The following is a 14,586-nucleotide window of genomic DNA, read 5'->3' on the forward strand; positions in this document are numbered from 1 at the left end:
ACTAACTATTGCTGAACGATCATCATATAATTAAAATAAGATTTAAAAAGTTAGGTTCAGTTAAAAACATTCAATTTACACGTTTGTTTGAAATATTAGTACAGTCGACTGTCCATCTGCTGCATAATGTTGCTGTATTTGGCTTGAAATTATGATTCTTCGAGCAATGCCCTGGTTATTATTGTCAAATTGCTCTTTTTGCCTACACTGTACCAGATCAATTAAGAAACTTCTAGCCTTAACCATTAAACTAGATAACCCATTTTTCATGAGTAAATCACAGCACAGCACAAAACAATTCAGAGTATAGATACAACCTTCAACAAAACACACAAGGAGCAATACAGAATGCAAAAAGTGCAACTTTTGTTATTATTTTGTTATTGTTTTCTTTATTAGTACAAATACAATGCAGCCACAGTCAAAGAGCAGGAACTCAAATCTTTGTGAATTATTCATTGATGACTTTGAGTAATGGCCTTTTCTAGTTTGTTAAAAGGATTTCTAGGCAACCTCTTGACATTAAAAGACAGTTTAAGCTATAAATACATAGATCACAAAGTAATATAGATGAATGATAACTGAATAAGGTCCTCTGGGTTTGCAGCATTCTGAGTAATGCTTTCATGCATATGCATGCATGAATGGACGGATGGATGAACAGATGGATGGGTGGATGAATGAAAGAGCCTCTCTGAGCTCAGTAGTATAATTCCTGATCCCACCAACCTGAGATTACAAACCATAGATTAATGAATACTGAAATTATATAGAGATGTTAAAGATGGTTGAGCAATGAACGTTTAATGGTTGGAAGGAATGATTTAAAAAAAACTTACTTCCTGGATATCTTCTGACTCCTAACTTCCTGATCTCATCATAGACAAAGATTAAAATACCATATGGAAGAGGAACAAACCACCACTGGACCCTGGAGAGAAAACACAACATGTAACATTAGACCTCCGGCTACAGCTCTTTTTAAGTCTCATGCATGTAAAAAGCTATTTTTGTGGTGGAAAAACTTTCTACCTGCGGGTTCCACAACGTAAGTATGTTTTAATTACATCATCAAGATCACTTTTTCCTTTTAATCCAGTCCAGTGAATGAGGCTCTGTGTGTTTTTACCTGATAGGCATGAAATTGAAGATATTGGGCATTCCAGGACAGTAGCAAAGCAGATTACCCAGGCAGAGCTGGAAGACGATGGCAGTAACCAGGACACGGTTCCTGCACACAAAAATAACAAAATACTCACCTGAAATCATGTTACAATGGAAAGCAGACAACCTGCTCATGAAAAGGGATTATGCCAGTTTGTATCTGGCTCTGCTTATTCAGTAGCAGCAGTAGCAACAGACGTAACCTTGGTGGAATAATAGGAATTTTTCCTGTTCTTCAGATTCTGCTGATAACTGAATGCCAGATAAGCCCTTGAGGTGTAAAGGGACACGTTTCCTCTTACCTATGGTGCTATTTATGCAATTTATCCACCACACAGAAAAAAGAATGCATCTCCTCATGGGGGCTCATGCTTATGACAGTGACAACACTGAAGGTGTCCTCCTCGGCCAAGCTGTAACCTCGTGTCCATGAGTAGATGCACGCTTCCTTCTATGCAGTGATATGGTTTGTAGGTGTAGCTCAGTAAAAAGAAGCTACATGAAACTGCTCACAACAAGGTCTGTGGATTATCTTGAATAACCAGGTCATGAGAGACATTACTACTGAGTTTTTCAAATGTATATTTTTAGCACTTTGAATGCCACAAGCTATAAAATTCAGCAAATCACACTAAAATAATCCAGATGCAGAGACAGCACTACAGGTAAAATGATACATATATATAGTTTGAGTGAATTTTCCCATTAATGTTAACATGGTACATAAAATCAACCCTGCAAATGTTGATAAAATGCTGAAAAAAAAAAGGGTGATTCATTATAGTGTTGGGTCTTTACTGACCTGAAGAAGCCTTGCTGGAACACAGAGAGACGTCGAGTTTTCCTGATCAGCACATCAGAGATCTGACAGATCTCAATACTGACGAAAAATACAGTGTAGCATGTGTACTCCTGGTACAACCTCTGACTGAAGGTCTGCAAGCGGAGGAGAGGACGTAAGGAAGGAGCTGATACAGACAATAAATACAACTATTCCCTTCAGCCTGGAGACAAAAACGACCCATTTGTTTCCACAGTTTGGAAAAAGGCCCAAAAAGTAGGATCTCAAGTCTACACTAACCCATTCTTGTCCATAGCTGTCCTGTAAGTCTTGGAGATGAACATCCTCCCACTGAGAGCGCAGGCCAACACACAAGAGTGGAAACCAGCCCTCCTGAGCCATGGCTGTGAAATAATCAGTAAAACCTGCAAAAGACTGGATGGCTCCTAAAACACAGAAAGAAGACATGAAGATACTGTTACAGAGCCCAGGTCATACAACTGGATATTTATTCTGGTAACTTTAATGTTTGTTTATTTTGTGCCCGTGTGAAGTATTCAGTCTAATTTAACTGAGTAGTAATATACAGTCTGCATGTTTTGTCTCACCGATCTGGAAGTATGAGTACACAGCCAGGGCTTCGTTTACCAGACGATCACGACGAGGGTTTCTGGGCTTCAGGTGCATGATGTCACTCTCTGCTTTCTCATAAGCCAGAGACACAGAGGGGAACTACAGCAGATACAAGAATAAACAAACAACATATCACGGGAGGCAAGAAGATAACAATGAAGCTAATTTACTATTAATGTCACCAAATCACCCTCCTGTACTGTAGAAGATGAGGCTGGTGTGTAGTGATTCAAAATTAAAGCATACGTGCCACGAAGTGCAAGAAAAATCATCATAATTCTCTTTCTCGCTGAACTGGTACTGATGATGTAATAACTCACAATGTCAGTGGCCAGTTCGATGAAGAGGATGGTGATGCAGCCGAGAGGAAGAGGCACGCTGACGGTGATGTAGATCAGATATGGGGTCAGCTCAGGAATGTTCTTGGTTAACGTGTAAGCAATAGACTTCTTCAGGTTGTCAAAGATAAGACGGCCTTCGCAAACACACACACACACACACACAAATACACACGTTACTTGTGTTATTTCGGAAACATTACGTAGCCTTACATTTTCTGGAGACTATTCGTAACCCCTACTTGTCTAATGCAAAACCTCAACATACACTGACCCAAATCTTGACCAGGGACCCAAAAATCTGCGCTTTTCCAACTGGGGACATGGTTTTGTCCCCATGATGGGGGCGAAACTTTTTAAAAATGACAGGAGGTGAGGGGCCAGTTAATAAACAAACATGAATGCTATTTATAAGTCAAAATAAATCTTTGAAATTCAAACTAACTGACAATTAATTTAAGTTATTAACTAAATTAACATTGACATTGGGCCTATATGAATGACAGATAAATCAGATATTTTACTACTTTTAATAGCTGCGTCTACATTTTAGTTGTAAATGTTTAGATTTAATTTGAAAGAGTTAAACAAAATTTAGAGCCCCAGTGATACTGGATTTTTTAGGTTGATGCCGATGGTAAGCAGTAAAAAATTCCACTATCTATATATTGCCTGATATTCTTTATTTATATAAAACAGAAACAGCAAACCTTCACTGGAACTTCTAATAATTCTAAATACAAACATAAACATAACTTTAATACAGAAAAAAGATCAAATGCTGCCTATAAAAATAAAAGGAATCTGCATTATTTTCAGAGACATCTTGAACAGAGAGGGAGATAATGATCCCCCCCCCCAGTACGACTAGCTGTATCCTCCTAACTCTCACCCTGCTCCACTCCAGTGACAATCGAAGCAAAGTTGTCATCCAGCAGGATCATGTCTGCAGCGTTCTTGGCAGCATCTGATCCTGCGATCCCCATGGCGACACCAATATCAGCCTTCTTCAGAGCTGGAGAGTCGTTCACACCGTCACCTGTTACAGCGACGATAGAGCCCTGTGGAGGTGGGAGGGGGGTGAAAGATGAAAACGTGACAGCAGCCTGAAAATGTAGTCTGATCATACCCACTATATATGAATACATGCAAATCAGTCTCTTCCACCACTGCTTTAAATAAGATACTAGCTTGGTTCTATCTTAGATACTTTTTAAATTATGTTATCAGGAAACTTCCTCTTTTTTTTTAATTAAATCACTCAATCATCACAGGATTAAGAGAGCACAGGTATTAAAGTATGTGTGTATGTTTGTTTGTGTATTTACCAGACGCTGACAGCTCTCCACGATGATCAGTTTCTGCTGAGGGGATGTTCTTGCAAACACCATCTCAGGATGGTTCCGTAGTGCTTCGTCTAACTCGTCGTTGCTCATCTCTTTCAGCTGACCACCGCTGATCACACAGGCACGGGCGTCCCTGCACACAGACAACGCAGACCGAGTTACAGTAATAAGTAGACAAACAGCAGTCCGGTGAATAAACATTATACTGCGGCGGACAGACAGTCAGGTCCTTGATGTATCACAGAGGTAAGGAGGAGTAATGTGATAACCTCTTGTTGACTTGTTCAACAGGTATGCGTTTCCTCTGGGCGATATCCTCCACTGTTTCGCTGCCCTCTGAGATGATGCCGACGTTTGCTGCAATCGCCCTTGCTGTGATTGGATGGTCTCCTGTCACCATGACAACCTGAAGTTCGAAGATACAAAATAGTTATGAGACCAATTACATGTAACAGGATTACATAATTTGGATAAAATTATTATTATTATTATTCTAAACAATTTCTTCATATTTTATATTGATTTAATCCAAAAGTAACTCACTACTGCTTACATTTCTTTAATTTTGTGATATTTGAATTAGGTTATTGACGACATTTTTTTAACAGGCAATTATCAGAATCGGAATAAATTTTTAAAGTAACTCTCCCGACCCTGTTGGTAGGCTGTAAACTAACCCTATAAACACTATAAAACAACAGCCGTACTATATATATGTATATAACGTTGAATGTGAACACACCCTGATACCAGCAGTACGACATTTCATCACTGCGTCTGGTACAGTGGCTCTTGGGGGGTCAATCATTGAAATGAGGCCAGCGAAGCACAATCCTGACGTGGTGAAATTCATCTCATCAGGGTCAAACTGATATCCACGAGGAAACTCTTTCTCATTCAGGTAGATGTGGCAGAAACCTGGGAGGGGAAGTTGCAATATACTGTAAGCAAAAGGGAAGTGACAGTTTTGGGGAAATGATTTTTTGTATAATGAGCTGCTCAGGTCACTTAAGATCACTAACCCAGTACTCTCTCTCCCAGTCCTCCCAGGTCCATATAGGCTGTCTGAAAGGCTTCCCTCCACTGCTCGTCCAGAGGCAACTCCTGGCCTTTGATCAGAATGGTGGAGCAGCGCTCTAAGATACGCTCTGGCGCCCCCTTCATCACCAACAGGTAGCGCAGGTCCAGAGGATCTTCCAGTTCATGGATAGACAGCTGGAGAAAGAGAGAGGGATGGTTGACAGAAGAAGAGAAAAAAACCACTCTTTTGTCCTCCATGATACAAAGCTTTCTGCTCTCACCTGGAACTTGTTGGTGGAGTTAAAGGGCACCTCCACCACTTTCTTGAAGCGGTTACGGTAGTCCATGATGTTCCCTATGGTAAGCTCAGTGAACTTCAGCAGAGCTGTCTCTGATGCATCTCCCACCACAATCCTCTGTGAGAGAGAGTTAAAGAGAAGATACAAAAAGACAAAATGAATGATGAACAACTATTTTTATCATAATCATTTGACAAAGGGGAAAACTGGCATCTTTTAATCACAAATAATATAATGTAGGTAAAGAAAATTAAGAGTAAGGTGCAACACTTTGTCATCTCAGTGTGTGACATCACATGGATATCAACTACAAATGTCTTAAACTTGCACCTTAGGAATGGGCACGCCCTCCTGGCCAGGTTTGAATGTAGCTCTGTTACACAGGGAGGCCACTCTTGCCAGTGAACGCCATGTTTCTGATGACTGGTCAAAACTCTGGCCTGGAAAACCACACAATCACAAGATAACTAAAAGATTACTGGAATGTAAAAAACATTAATCCACTGCTCACAACACCAGTATGGACTGACTGCAAAAAGGAAGAGCTTTAAACAGGCTTTTATTCCTGTATTTACCTGACTGATCTTCAGTGGTATCAGCAGCGTGGATCTGGTTGTCGAACCAAAGGTGAGCTACAGTCATCCTGTTCTGGGTCAGTGTTCCCGTCTTATCAGAACAGATGACTGATGTAGAGCCTAAACACACACAGTGGACACCAAACCTCTCAAATCAAAGCTTTATAAGAAATACTTTCATATTAAATGAGTGTCATTATGCTGCATGAGGCGTGGAGTTAGGAGTGTAAGAAGAAAACAAAGATGGTGTCACTTCTCTCTGGATTGCAACTAAAAATAATGTTAACAGAAATAAAAAGATCACCTTCAGCTTTTCCAGGTCATATAAAAGACTGTCCCTGAACTCAACAAACTGTCAGGGCCACTTCTGTTTGACAAAAGCCTCGAACACATGGGAGAATTTAGCCTTCAGGCAGAAATCTTCCTGTCAGAAAGCCCAGAGAGCTTTCTGCCAGAAGGGCTTTAGGAAGTCAGTTGACATAGAGTGACAAAGTCCTCGACAGGATGATGCTGTGATAGCTCAGTAGGTTAAACACAGAACTTCCACTCAGGATACTGGGGTGGGCTCTTTTGTGAAGACTATAGTGAACTTATTTTTAAACTTAGCTGATGCAGTTTGGTTGGGTTTTCTGGCAAGACCGTCAATGGCTGGGTGGGTGGCTGGGCGGGTGTGGTTTCATCGAAAGTACGTTGGGAAAATGTCAGATGTTATGAACAGGATGTATCTGGTGTTCTGGGATATTAACCTAATGTCTCCACGGCCTCCAAGTTCTTCACGACACAGTTCTTCCTGGCAAGTCGTTTAGCAGTCAGAGACAGACAGACCTGTTAACAGAGACAGGTTATTATAGTGCAGTGTTTTTTCCAAGCCTTTTCCCAAGATTTTTATCAAGCCAGCTGCCTAAAGATCGTATGATGATTTACTAATACACGGGACAAGATTTTGCATTCCTTCAATTTGGTTCAAATAATAAAAGACATAATGAAAACTAGACACCATAAACAACGGTATCATAGAAATTCGCGTTTGATGCAGCCACTTACAGTAACAGTAGCAAGCAGCCCCTCTGGCACATAAGCCACCACGATAGCCATGAAGAAGATCATGGCTTCCAGGAAGGCATATCCGATGAACATGGCAACCACGAAGAAGGTGAACCCAAAAAAGATCGCAAGACCAGCAATGATGTCGACAAAATGCTCGATTTCGATGGCGATGGGCGTCTTTTCGTTGCCGACGCCACTGGCCAAGCTAGCAATCCGACCAATGATGGTGCGGTCGCCTGTGTTGATGATCACGCCGGTAGCAACACCTGGAGAGGAGAGGAGAGTTACTGTCAGGGGGGCCCATGAGTAAGTCCATCCATGTAAAGCTACAGTAGAGGAATTTAAACATATAAATACTTAAATACATGATTTAGTAAATAATATCTAGGTCAGGATATGTACTGTATGTACAGTATGTACTGTACACTGTACCTTCCAGACAGGTTGTAGAGAAGAAAGCAATGTTTCTGGTCTCCAGTGGATTCTCATGAGTACATTCTGGGCTCCTGGTTTGCGGTTCAGACTCCCCTGTCAAGGATGAGTTGTCCACCTGGCACAAAAAAAAAGGATATTCAGGTCCATATGATAAAATGTGGTAGGGAGGGACATCTGCCCCTCAAATATGACACAATTTGACACAACAAAAAGGTATGATGAGGTAAAAGGTCACAGCTTTTTAAATTGAAAACGATATTTCAGTAAATTGCAGACACTGTGATGGGGAAACACACTGATTTTTTGTGGACCTAATGATAGAACTTTTTTAAAAAATCTAGTCTTGCATAGCCAGACCGCTCTCCACAGCACTCAGTGCTGCAGAAAGGTCTGGCTCCATGAATACAGATTCTGCCCTGCCTTGTTTGCATTTCGTTAAACCAATCACAAACGTCTTGGAGCTAAGCCCAGGATGCAGCAATGGTGCTGCTGCAAAACAGTGTCAAACAAGAATTTGTTCTGGTGGAATATTTGCATATTATGACATGGCTGATCATCAACAGACTATGTACTGTATCTGTTTTTGCTTTTCTGTGTGTATCGATACAGCGTATATATGTGTGATGTACCTTGCAGCCCTGACCAGTGATGACACGAATGTCAGCGGGGACTCTGTCTCCTCCTTTGATCTCAACCAAGTCCCCCACCACCAGTTCGTTGGCGTTGATCTGGTTTTTCTGGCCATCACGGATCACGACGGCTTGCTGTTTTGGGAGATTGGGAGTAATATGAGAAAAGATGAAAGGAAATGAACAGACAAAGAGACACAGAGTGAGAGAGGGAAACAAAAAGATAGATGTTTCATTTCTAATGTGCAACTCACCTGTGGCACCAGATTCTTGAAGCTGGCAATGATGTTGGTACTCTTGAATTCTTGGTAGTAACCAAAGCAACCAGTTACCACGACGACAGCAATTAGGGTGATAGCCAAGTACAGCTGGAGAGAGAAAGAAGATGTAACCATTAAAACACAGTCCACAGTGAAATAAAGGAGAAACACTGTACATGGAAATGTAACTCACATCATCAAAGCTGGTGAGGTTTCCTCTAGCAAGTTCAATTCCAAAGGCGATGAAGCAGATGACAGCCGCGACCCACATCAGACACTGCAGCCCTCCTGCAAGCTGCCTGGCAAACTTCACGTACTCTGGAGTTCCCTTAGGGGGCTTCAATTCGTTGGGGCCATCTCTTTCCAAGATCTGACCGGCAAAGGTGGTGGTCAAACCCTGTGGACGAAGACGAGATTAAATAAGTGAGAGAGGTTGGAAAAATATGCAGGAAAAGCAAGTGGGTCAAGGATGTGGGTCAAGAGAGAAGTAAATACATGAATAAAATTAATCTATAAGATGAATGAAGTGAAAAAAAAACAGTACACTAACAAAATAAAGGGATTGAATAAAGAAAGTCATTATGGAATAAATGTCTTACCTTAGTGACACTGGTGTTGTACCTCATTTCTAGTTCTTCAAGTGTAATCTCATGGTCGTCCTGCAGGAGGAGACAGATCACCACATTGATTTAGAGCAAGTGAATCAAGGTCATTTATTCATAGCTGCTTGGTTTTAACTCAGCTCTTTGCTCCTTCTCACTAACTAAAGTTACATATTCTCACTATTGTGCAGCCCTGAGGCTTCTGTAGTATCACCTGTAAATGACAGGTACATCTTTCCAGCACAAAACTCCATGAATGATCCATGAATTTAAAGAAATGTCAAACATTACTTGTCTCATAACCCACCAAAACTATCTCTACCTATGCTAGTATTAGTTGCCAAATATGTCTTTACTTACGATGTCCATTTCTTTCTTCATGCCCTCCAGTTTCTCCTTCTTCTTCATCTTCTTCTTCTTCTTCTTGTCCATGTCGCCGTCCATCTCAAACATGTCGTATGACTCCTAAATCCAAACAGCAGCTGGTAAAATACTCATGCATAGATTTATGGAAGAAATCTATTCAGCCAGTGGCTTGACATTCTTGATTTGTTTTATTTTATTGTTTATTTAGCAGAGACAATGCATGATACATGTATTGAACCAGATAACTGAAAGCTAATTTTCATCTGTAGTCCCAGCGCAGAGGCCACCTGAGTAAATTAAAACCTTACGCTTTGTAAAACAGACAAAAAAATTACAGGACCTACTAAACATCTGTAATAAAAACAAAATAACTGAACTATTTAATCATTTAAAAGAATGTAGAGGACTAATTTTAACATATAGGGCAGACTTTATGGCAATGGAGTGCATTTTTCACTGAAAGGGCACCCTAGAGGGCACGTTATCATGTTTTATTACAGTGATGATATGGATATCATTTTTTTTTCCAACCTGCTGCATGCTCTTGAAAGGCACTGTGCATTATATGACCACTCAAACAGCTAATGAAATACAATACATTTGCACACCAGTTTGGTTTGAAGTAAATAAATCTTAAAAAAATTTAAAGTACTTTATGTCCATGCTGGTCAAAGAAAACAAATGCATTCTGAAAAAACTTGATCAGATGGCAAAACTTAAAAACTCAAGGCACATGACCATTATTTTGTTTGACTTTACTTGTATGTATTGACACCTTGACAAAGTGGAAGTCTGTTCCCTAAAGTGGATATTTATGCCATTCCAACTAGATATTAGTTGAAATACATTTAAGACACTTGTGACATATCGATTAATATGAGCTCATTTAATGGAAAAACTATATTTACTGAGTGAGTCACTGACATTTACTGATTGACCTTCAGTGACTGACTGAAAGTATGATCATTTCTGTTACAAAAATAAAGACAAACAAGTAGGTTTTTAAAAAATTACAGTAATGCAAAGTCGAGGGTTGTGTAAAAATGAAAAAGGTACTACCTGAAAGGACTTTAAGGGGCTTTAACGTTCAGTGATATTTCCTGAGCCTAAAACAGTTTCATCTTTTAAATCATTCAGAACTTCACAGACCAAAAACAAGGGTAAGATTTTTTTGTTGAGTAATTTTTATAGTCGTGTATCTGTGCAGTGCAGAACAGCTTGAAGCCTGATTTATCTGGCCTGATTTAATCTTTCTTTTTGTTCCTGTTCCCAAATTTTCTTATGCAACACTCATAAAAGTGCATGTTCTTCAGTGTTCGTCAGCTGATCTGCTGGGTCTCCTACCTGTTTACTCATGGTTGCAGGTGTAATGGGGGACTGCTCTCCCAAATCAATGGAGGTCCAGACCACTCGGTCCTTCTTCGCCCCCGAAATCTTGGCTGTCGGTTAGGGTCCAGTCCCAAACACACACCCTGTTTGTCCCACACTCACTCGCACACACACAATGGTCAGAAACAGGACAAACTTTCTGGAAAAGCCTTTTATACATGACAACTCCCCTTTTTATATGCACATGCGCACAAACGCAAATTTAAACACGCACTTTAATACGACTGCTTACGTAAAATGGTACCTCAAGCAGCAACAATGTCACCCCTAGCCAGGACACACACATACATACAAATACAGTCATATCATAAGCTTCTGTATGCGTAGGCCGGTGTTTCTCTCGTATCACTTATCTCCCCTCAGCACGTTTCTTATCCTGATAAACTGATTGGCGTAAAGAGCAGAGGAACAGTGAAGGTTATAACACATCAATGTCATTCCTGCCAACCTGCCTGACATTGCACTGCATCAACTTACACCAAATGCTTCACTACACAACTACAGCAGCCATCGAGTCATTCTCGAGGGTGAAATGGGATCGATTGTCTTGATAGAGTGAGCATTAACTGAGAATCACAAGAAGAGAAAGAACTCAAACACGAGCGTCCACAGGCTGGCGGCAGTGCCACCAGGCCAGAAAGAGAGCGAGGCCCTGCAGCTCCACACAAAGACAAACACAAAGGGAGAGGGCATGAGGGAGAAAATTGCCTGCAGCTGGAGTTAATCAGCAATCACACCTGATGCCAATCCCAACTCATCAGCAGGGCTGTAACAGGTAGCATCAACCACAGAGCAAAGTTAATGGTGTCAGCATGTCTACTGTGGATGTTTTTCCTTCTGCAGGCTAAATGAAACACTGACTGGTTCTGGCAACTGCACACTCCTTTTGTCTACACCCGTCCCCTCCTCTGTCTGCTGTTTCTATTCCACACAACCACAATATCTGATTAATACACTCCTCAGGTGTACGCACCTCATTTGTCATTTTATCTGGTTGTGATGCCAAGCTTGTATTTCCACCATCACAACTCTAAAAACAAAATTCACATTTTTCTCCTATGAACTTGAACCATACCCAGAAGCCATTTTATTATGTGGTTACAGTATAAATTCATTTTGAACTTGATGTGTTGAAACAAACTGTAATAGCAGTAGCAACACAGATTATAACCTTGGGAAGGGTTTATGGGTTGTGGCTGTGGCTTGGGGAGTAACGGATTACATGTAACGAAAGTACGTAGTTAGGATGATAAAAAATGGCAAATGTATTCCATTTCAGTTACAAAAACATAAGACGTAATTAGATTACAGTTACATGTTGTAAAAATGTAATTAATCTGTTAGCTAATGCTAGGAAACACTAGCTAGCTAGTCTATATCAATCATGAGCTTGCCAGTTAGCTAGCATATTGCTAATATTAACTAACTTAAAATGTGTCTATATATGTCATTTTTATAGGTCCCCTAACAACATATTTTAACCACCGTCAAAATTTTCTTTTCATCAAAGACAAGTGCAGCACGTAGCAAGTACAGGAATCAGGAAAGGATAAAACTGACCGAGGACCGCCGGGTACCAAGCTGACTCAACTGTTATTGGAGCACAGAGCAAAAAGGGCGGGCTTAGCTTAGCTTATAAACAAAGAACTAAATTCAACTGCATCTTATCTTATTAGGGCCCATATTACATTGAGTACACAGCCCCTTTAAAGAACTAAACTGGGGGGGCAAAACACTAATTTCAAATGAATTATTATGGTGTCTTTCTTGTGGCATTTTCAAAGTGAACAACTATTCCTGCAGCTTTTCAGTGGGAAATTTGAGGCTCTGTTATTGACATGAACCATTAAGCTCTATGTGACAAAAAATGATAATTAAATAACAGCAACTTCACACAGAGGCTTTGGTTTGGGGGACCAGGGGCCTGGACCCAGCTGGCCTGTTGGTAATCCACCCATGAACACTGGTCTATTATCTACTTATTTTAACTTCCTTATTGAAATAAGTATGCAACCCTAGTAACCATTTAATAAATTGTCTGAGCACCTTCTACTCTCTTCTGATCAGTTAAAAATAGTGAAACTGGGACACTGTTTTTATTGATTTGCTTTTTATCTGCAAAAAATACTGATGATGAGCAATTTGAAGACTGAAAACACAAATGACTTATATTTGGTTTAGTTTATTATTTGTGTATTAACAGACCGTATTACAGACTATACTGAATTTGAACGTTAGTTTTGCTAACGTTGTTTTCATATTACAGATAGTGCTTTTAATGGAACAAAATTCATAAACCACATAGTGCTTTATTGAGACTAATAATTAAAAAGCTTTATCTCAAATAGCAAGAACTCAACTGCTGAGTGACATTCAAGTCTGGCACTAACCTGTGCTAAGCTGTTGAGGGTCATTATATCAGATATGCGTCAGCAGCCCTCTCTACCACGCTCTACATATCAAGAACTTATGGAAAAACACCATTACACTTGTAGAGGTTAAAAAAGTTACACTATTATAAATACAACTGCAGGCAGTGTTTATATCATAAAATATAGTTAATCAGTAATATTTTCTATGAGAAAAATCCCATCCAATCACAAATATACAGACCTCTACTTTGACTACTAGGCAAAAGGAGGAATTATTCCACAATATAAACATAACATCCCATGACATAACATATTTTCAATTTTAAAAAGCATTATTTTGAATCCTATAATATCTCATTATGCTGTATTGATGTGAAGTAAGTAAAAATGGAGCTAAGGTCACATTGTCCCTTCAGTGTTCCTGCCCAGAACATGTTGAATGCTGGGTAAAAGGTAAGATAAGTTGTGTTTGAGAGAGTCAATATTTTACTGTAGAGTGACAGTGGCTTTGTAATCAAAGTAATGTTATCAAGCCGATTTTATCAGCTCTAATTACATGTTACTGGGGGGACAGGTGAGGAAGGAGAGAATAGAGGGGTGATGGGGTAACAACAGAGTGAGAGACAGAGGCAGATAGAGGAACCAGCAAAGATGTCTAAACACATACTGCCTGCCCTTTGTAGCTAAATTAAAGAGTCAGTTCACCCAAATTACAAAAGAATAAAAAGCCAAGTGTGTGTTATCACGGGTAAAATGGGCAGTCTATAGAAAGCAGTTGTTGAATTATTGGTCAGTGCTATAATCACCACAAAATAAATCTTAAGAAAGTTCTGAGGGAAGACCTTAAGAAGCTGCATCATGGGAAATGTATAATCCAGATTTTCTGGAGTTTGACCCATAAAAGGGAGAAAAAGTCAGGATACCTCTGCTGAGACCTTTTTTTAAAATAAATTTTATATTACCTTGTGGTCATGCGATCTTAAATAAATCTGTTTCATCAAATTTAAGACAAATAGTAAATTTATTCTTGAGGCAACAATTGGACGTTAAAGATATTTTAGCTACCAAAATGAAACAAAATTATCTGGTTGAAGCAAGAATTTGTTCTTTTTTGCCAACCTGAAGCTAGCTACCTGCATTACCTCCCAGCGCTGAAGCTAACTCTTGCAAACACTGCAGCACTGCAGTGTAGCTAGCTAATGTCAGGTTGGCCATTTACAGTCATTTCTCTTAGAAGCTGCAGTTTGTGGTCTTCTTGAATTATTTTTAGAGGTGTTTCTATTATTGCTATACTGCTCACCACATCTATACCAGTTGAGGCTGATGTAGT

The 14,586-nt window shown here is 39.9% G+C and overlaps 1 protein-coding gene across 1 annotated transcript; it reads right to left on the minus strand.

Moving 5' to 3' along the window:
• Positions 1–36: 36 nt before the first annotated feature.
• On the minus strand, positions 37–12,253 carry LOC146321653 (potassium-transporting ATPase alpha chain 1). The gene is made up of 24 exons (XM_084726909.1): positions 10,840–12,253; positions 9,490–9,594; positions 9,127–9,186; positions 8,721–8,924; positions 8,522–8,635; positions 8,268–8,402; positions 7,636–7,753; positions 7,201–7,469; positions 6,903–6,981; positions 6,157–6,276; positions 5,912–6,021; positions 5,564–5,698; positions 5,285–5,477; positions 5,005–5,180; positions 4,532–4,668; positions 4,245–4,395; positions 3,809–3,977; positions 2,899–3,053; positions 2,554–2,677; positions 2,246–2,391; positions 1,967–2,100; positions 1,130–1,231; positions 840–931; positions 37–729 (listed from the first exon to the last, which is right to left on the minus strand). Exons 1-24 carry the CDS (start codon positions 10,849–10,851, stop codon positions 701–703), a joined length of 3,069 nt encoding a protein of 1,022 aa, XP_084583035.1. The 5' UTR covers positions 10,852–12,253; the 3' UTR covers positions 37–700.
• Between the last annotated feature and the right edge of the window lie 2,333 nt (positions 12,254–14,586).

Source organism: Lutjanus erythropterus, chromosome 9 (genome assembly GCF_056507025.1).
Source record: "Lutjanus erythropterus isolate fLutEry1 chromosome 9, fLutEry1.hap2, whole genome shotgun sequence".
Lineage (NCBI taxonomy): Eukaryota > Metazoa > Chordata > Actinopteri > Lutjaniformes > Lutjanidae > Lutjanus > Lutjanus erythropterus.

Excerpts from the sequence above, each read along its gene's own strand:
- LOC146321653 (XM_084726909.1), bottom strand. Across the intron at positions 9,187-9,489 it reads TGAAGAAAGAAATGGACATC|GACGACCATGAGATTACACT; the intron begins GTAAGTAAAGAC and ends CTCCTCCTGCAG. Across the intron at positions 6,022-6,156 it reads TACCACTGAAGATCAGTCAG|GCCAGAGTTTTGACCAGTCA; the intron begins GTAAATACAGGA and ends GTGGTTTTCCAG.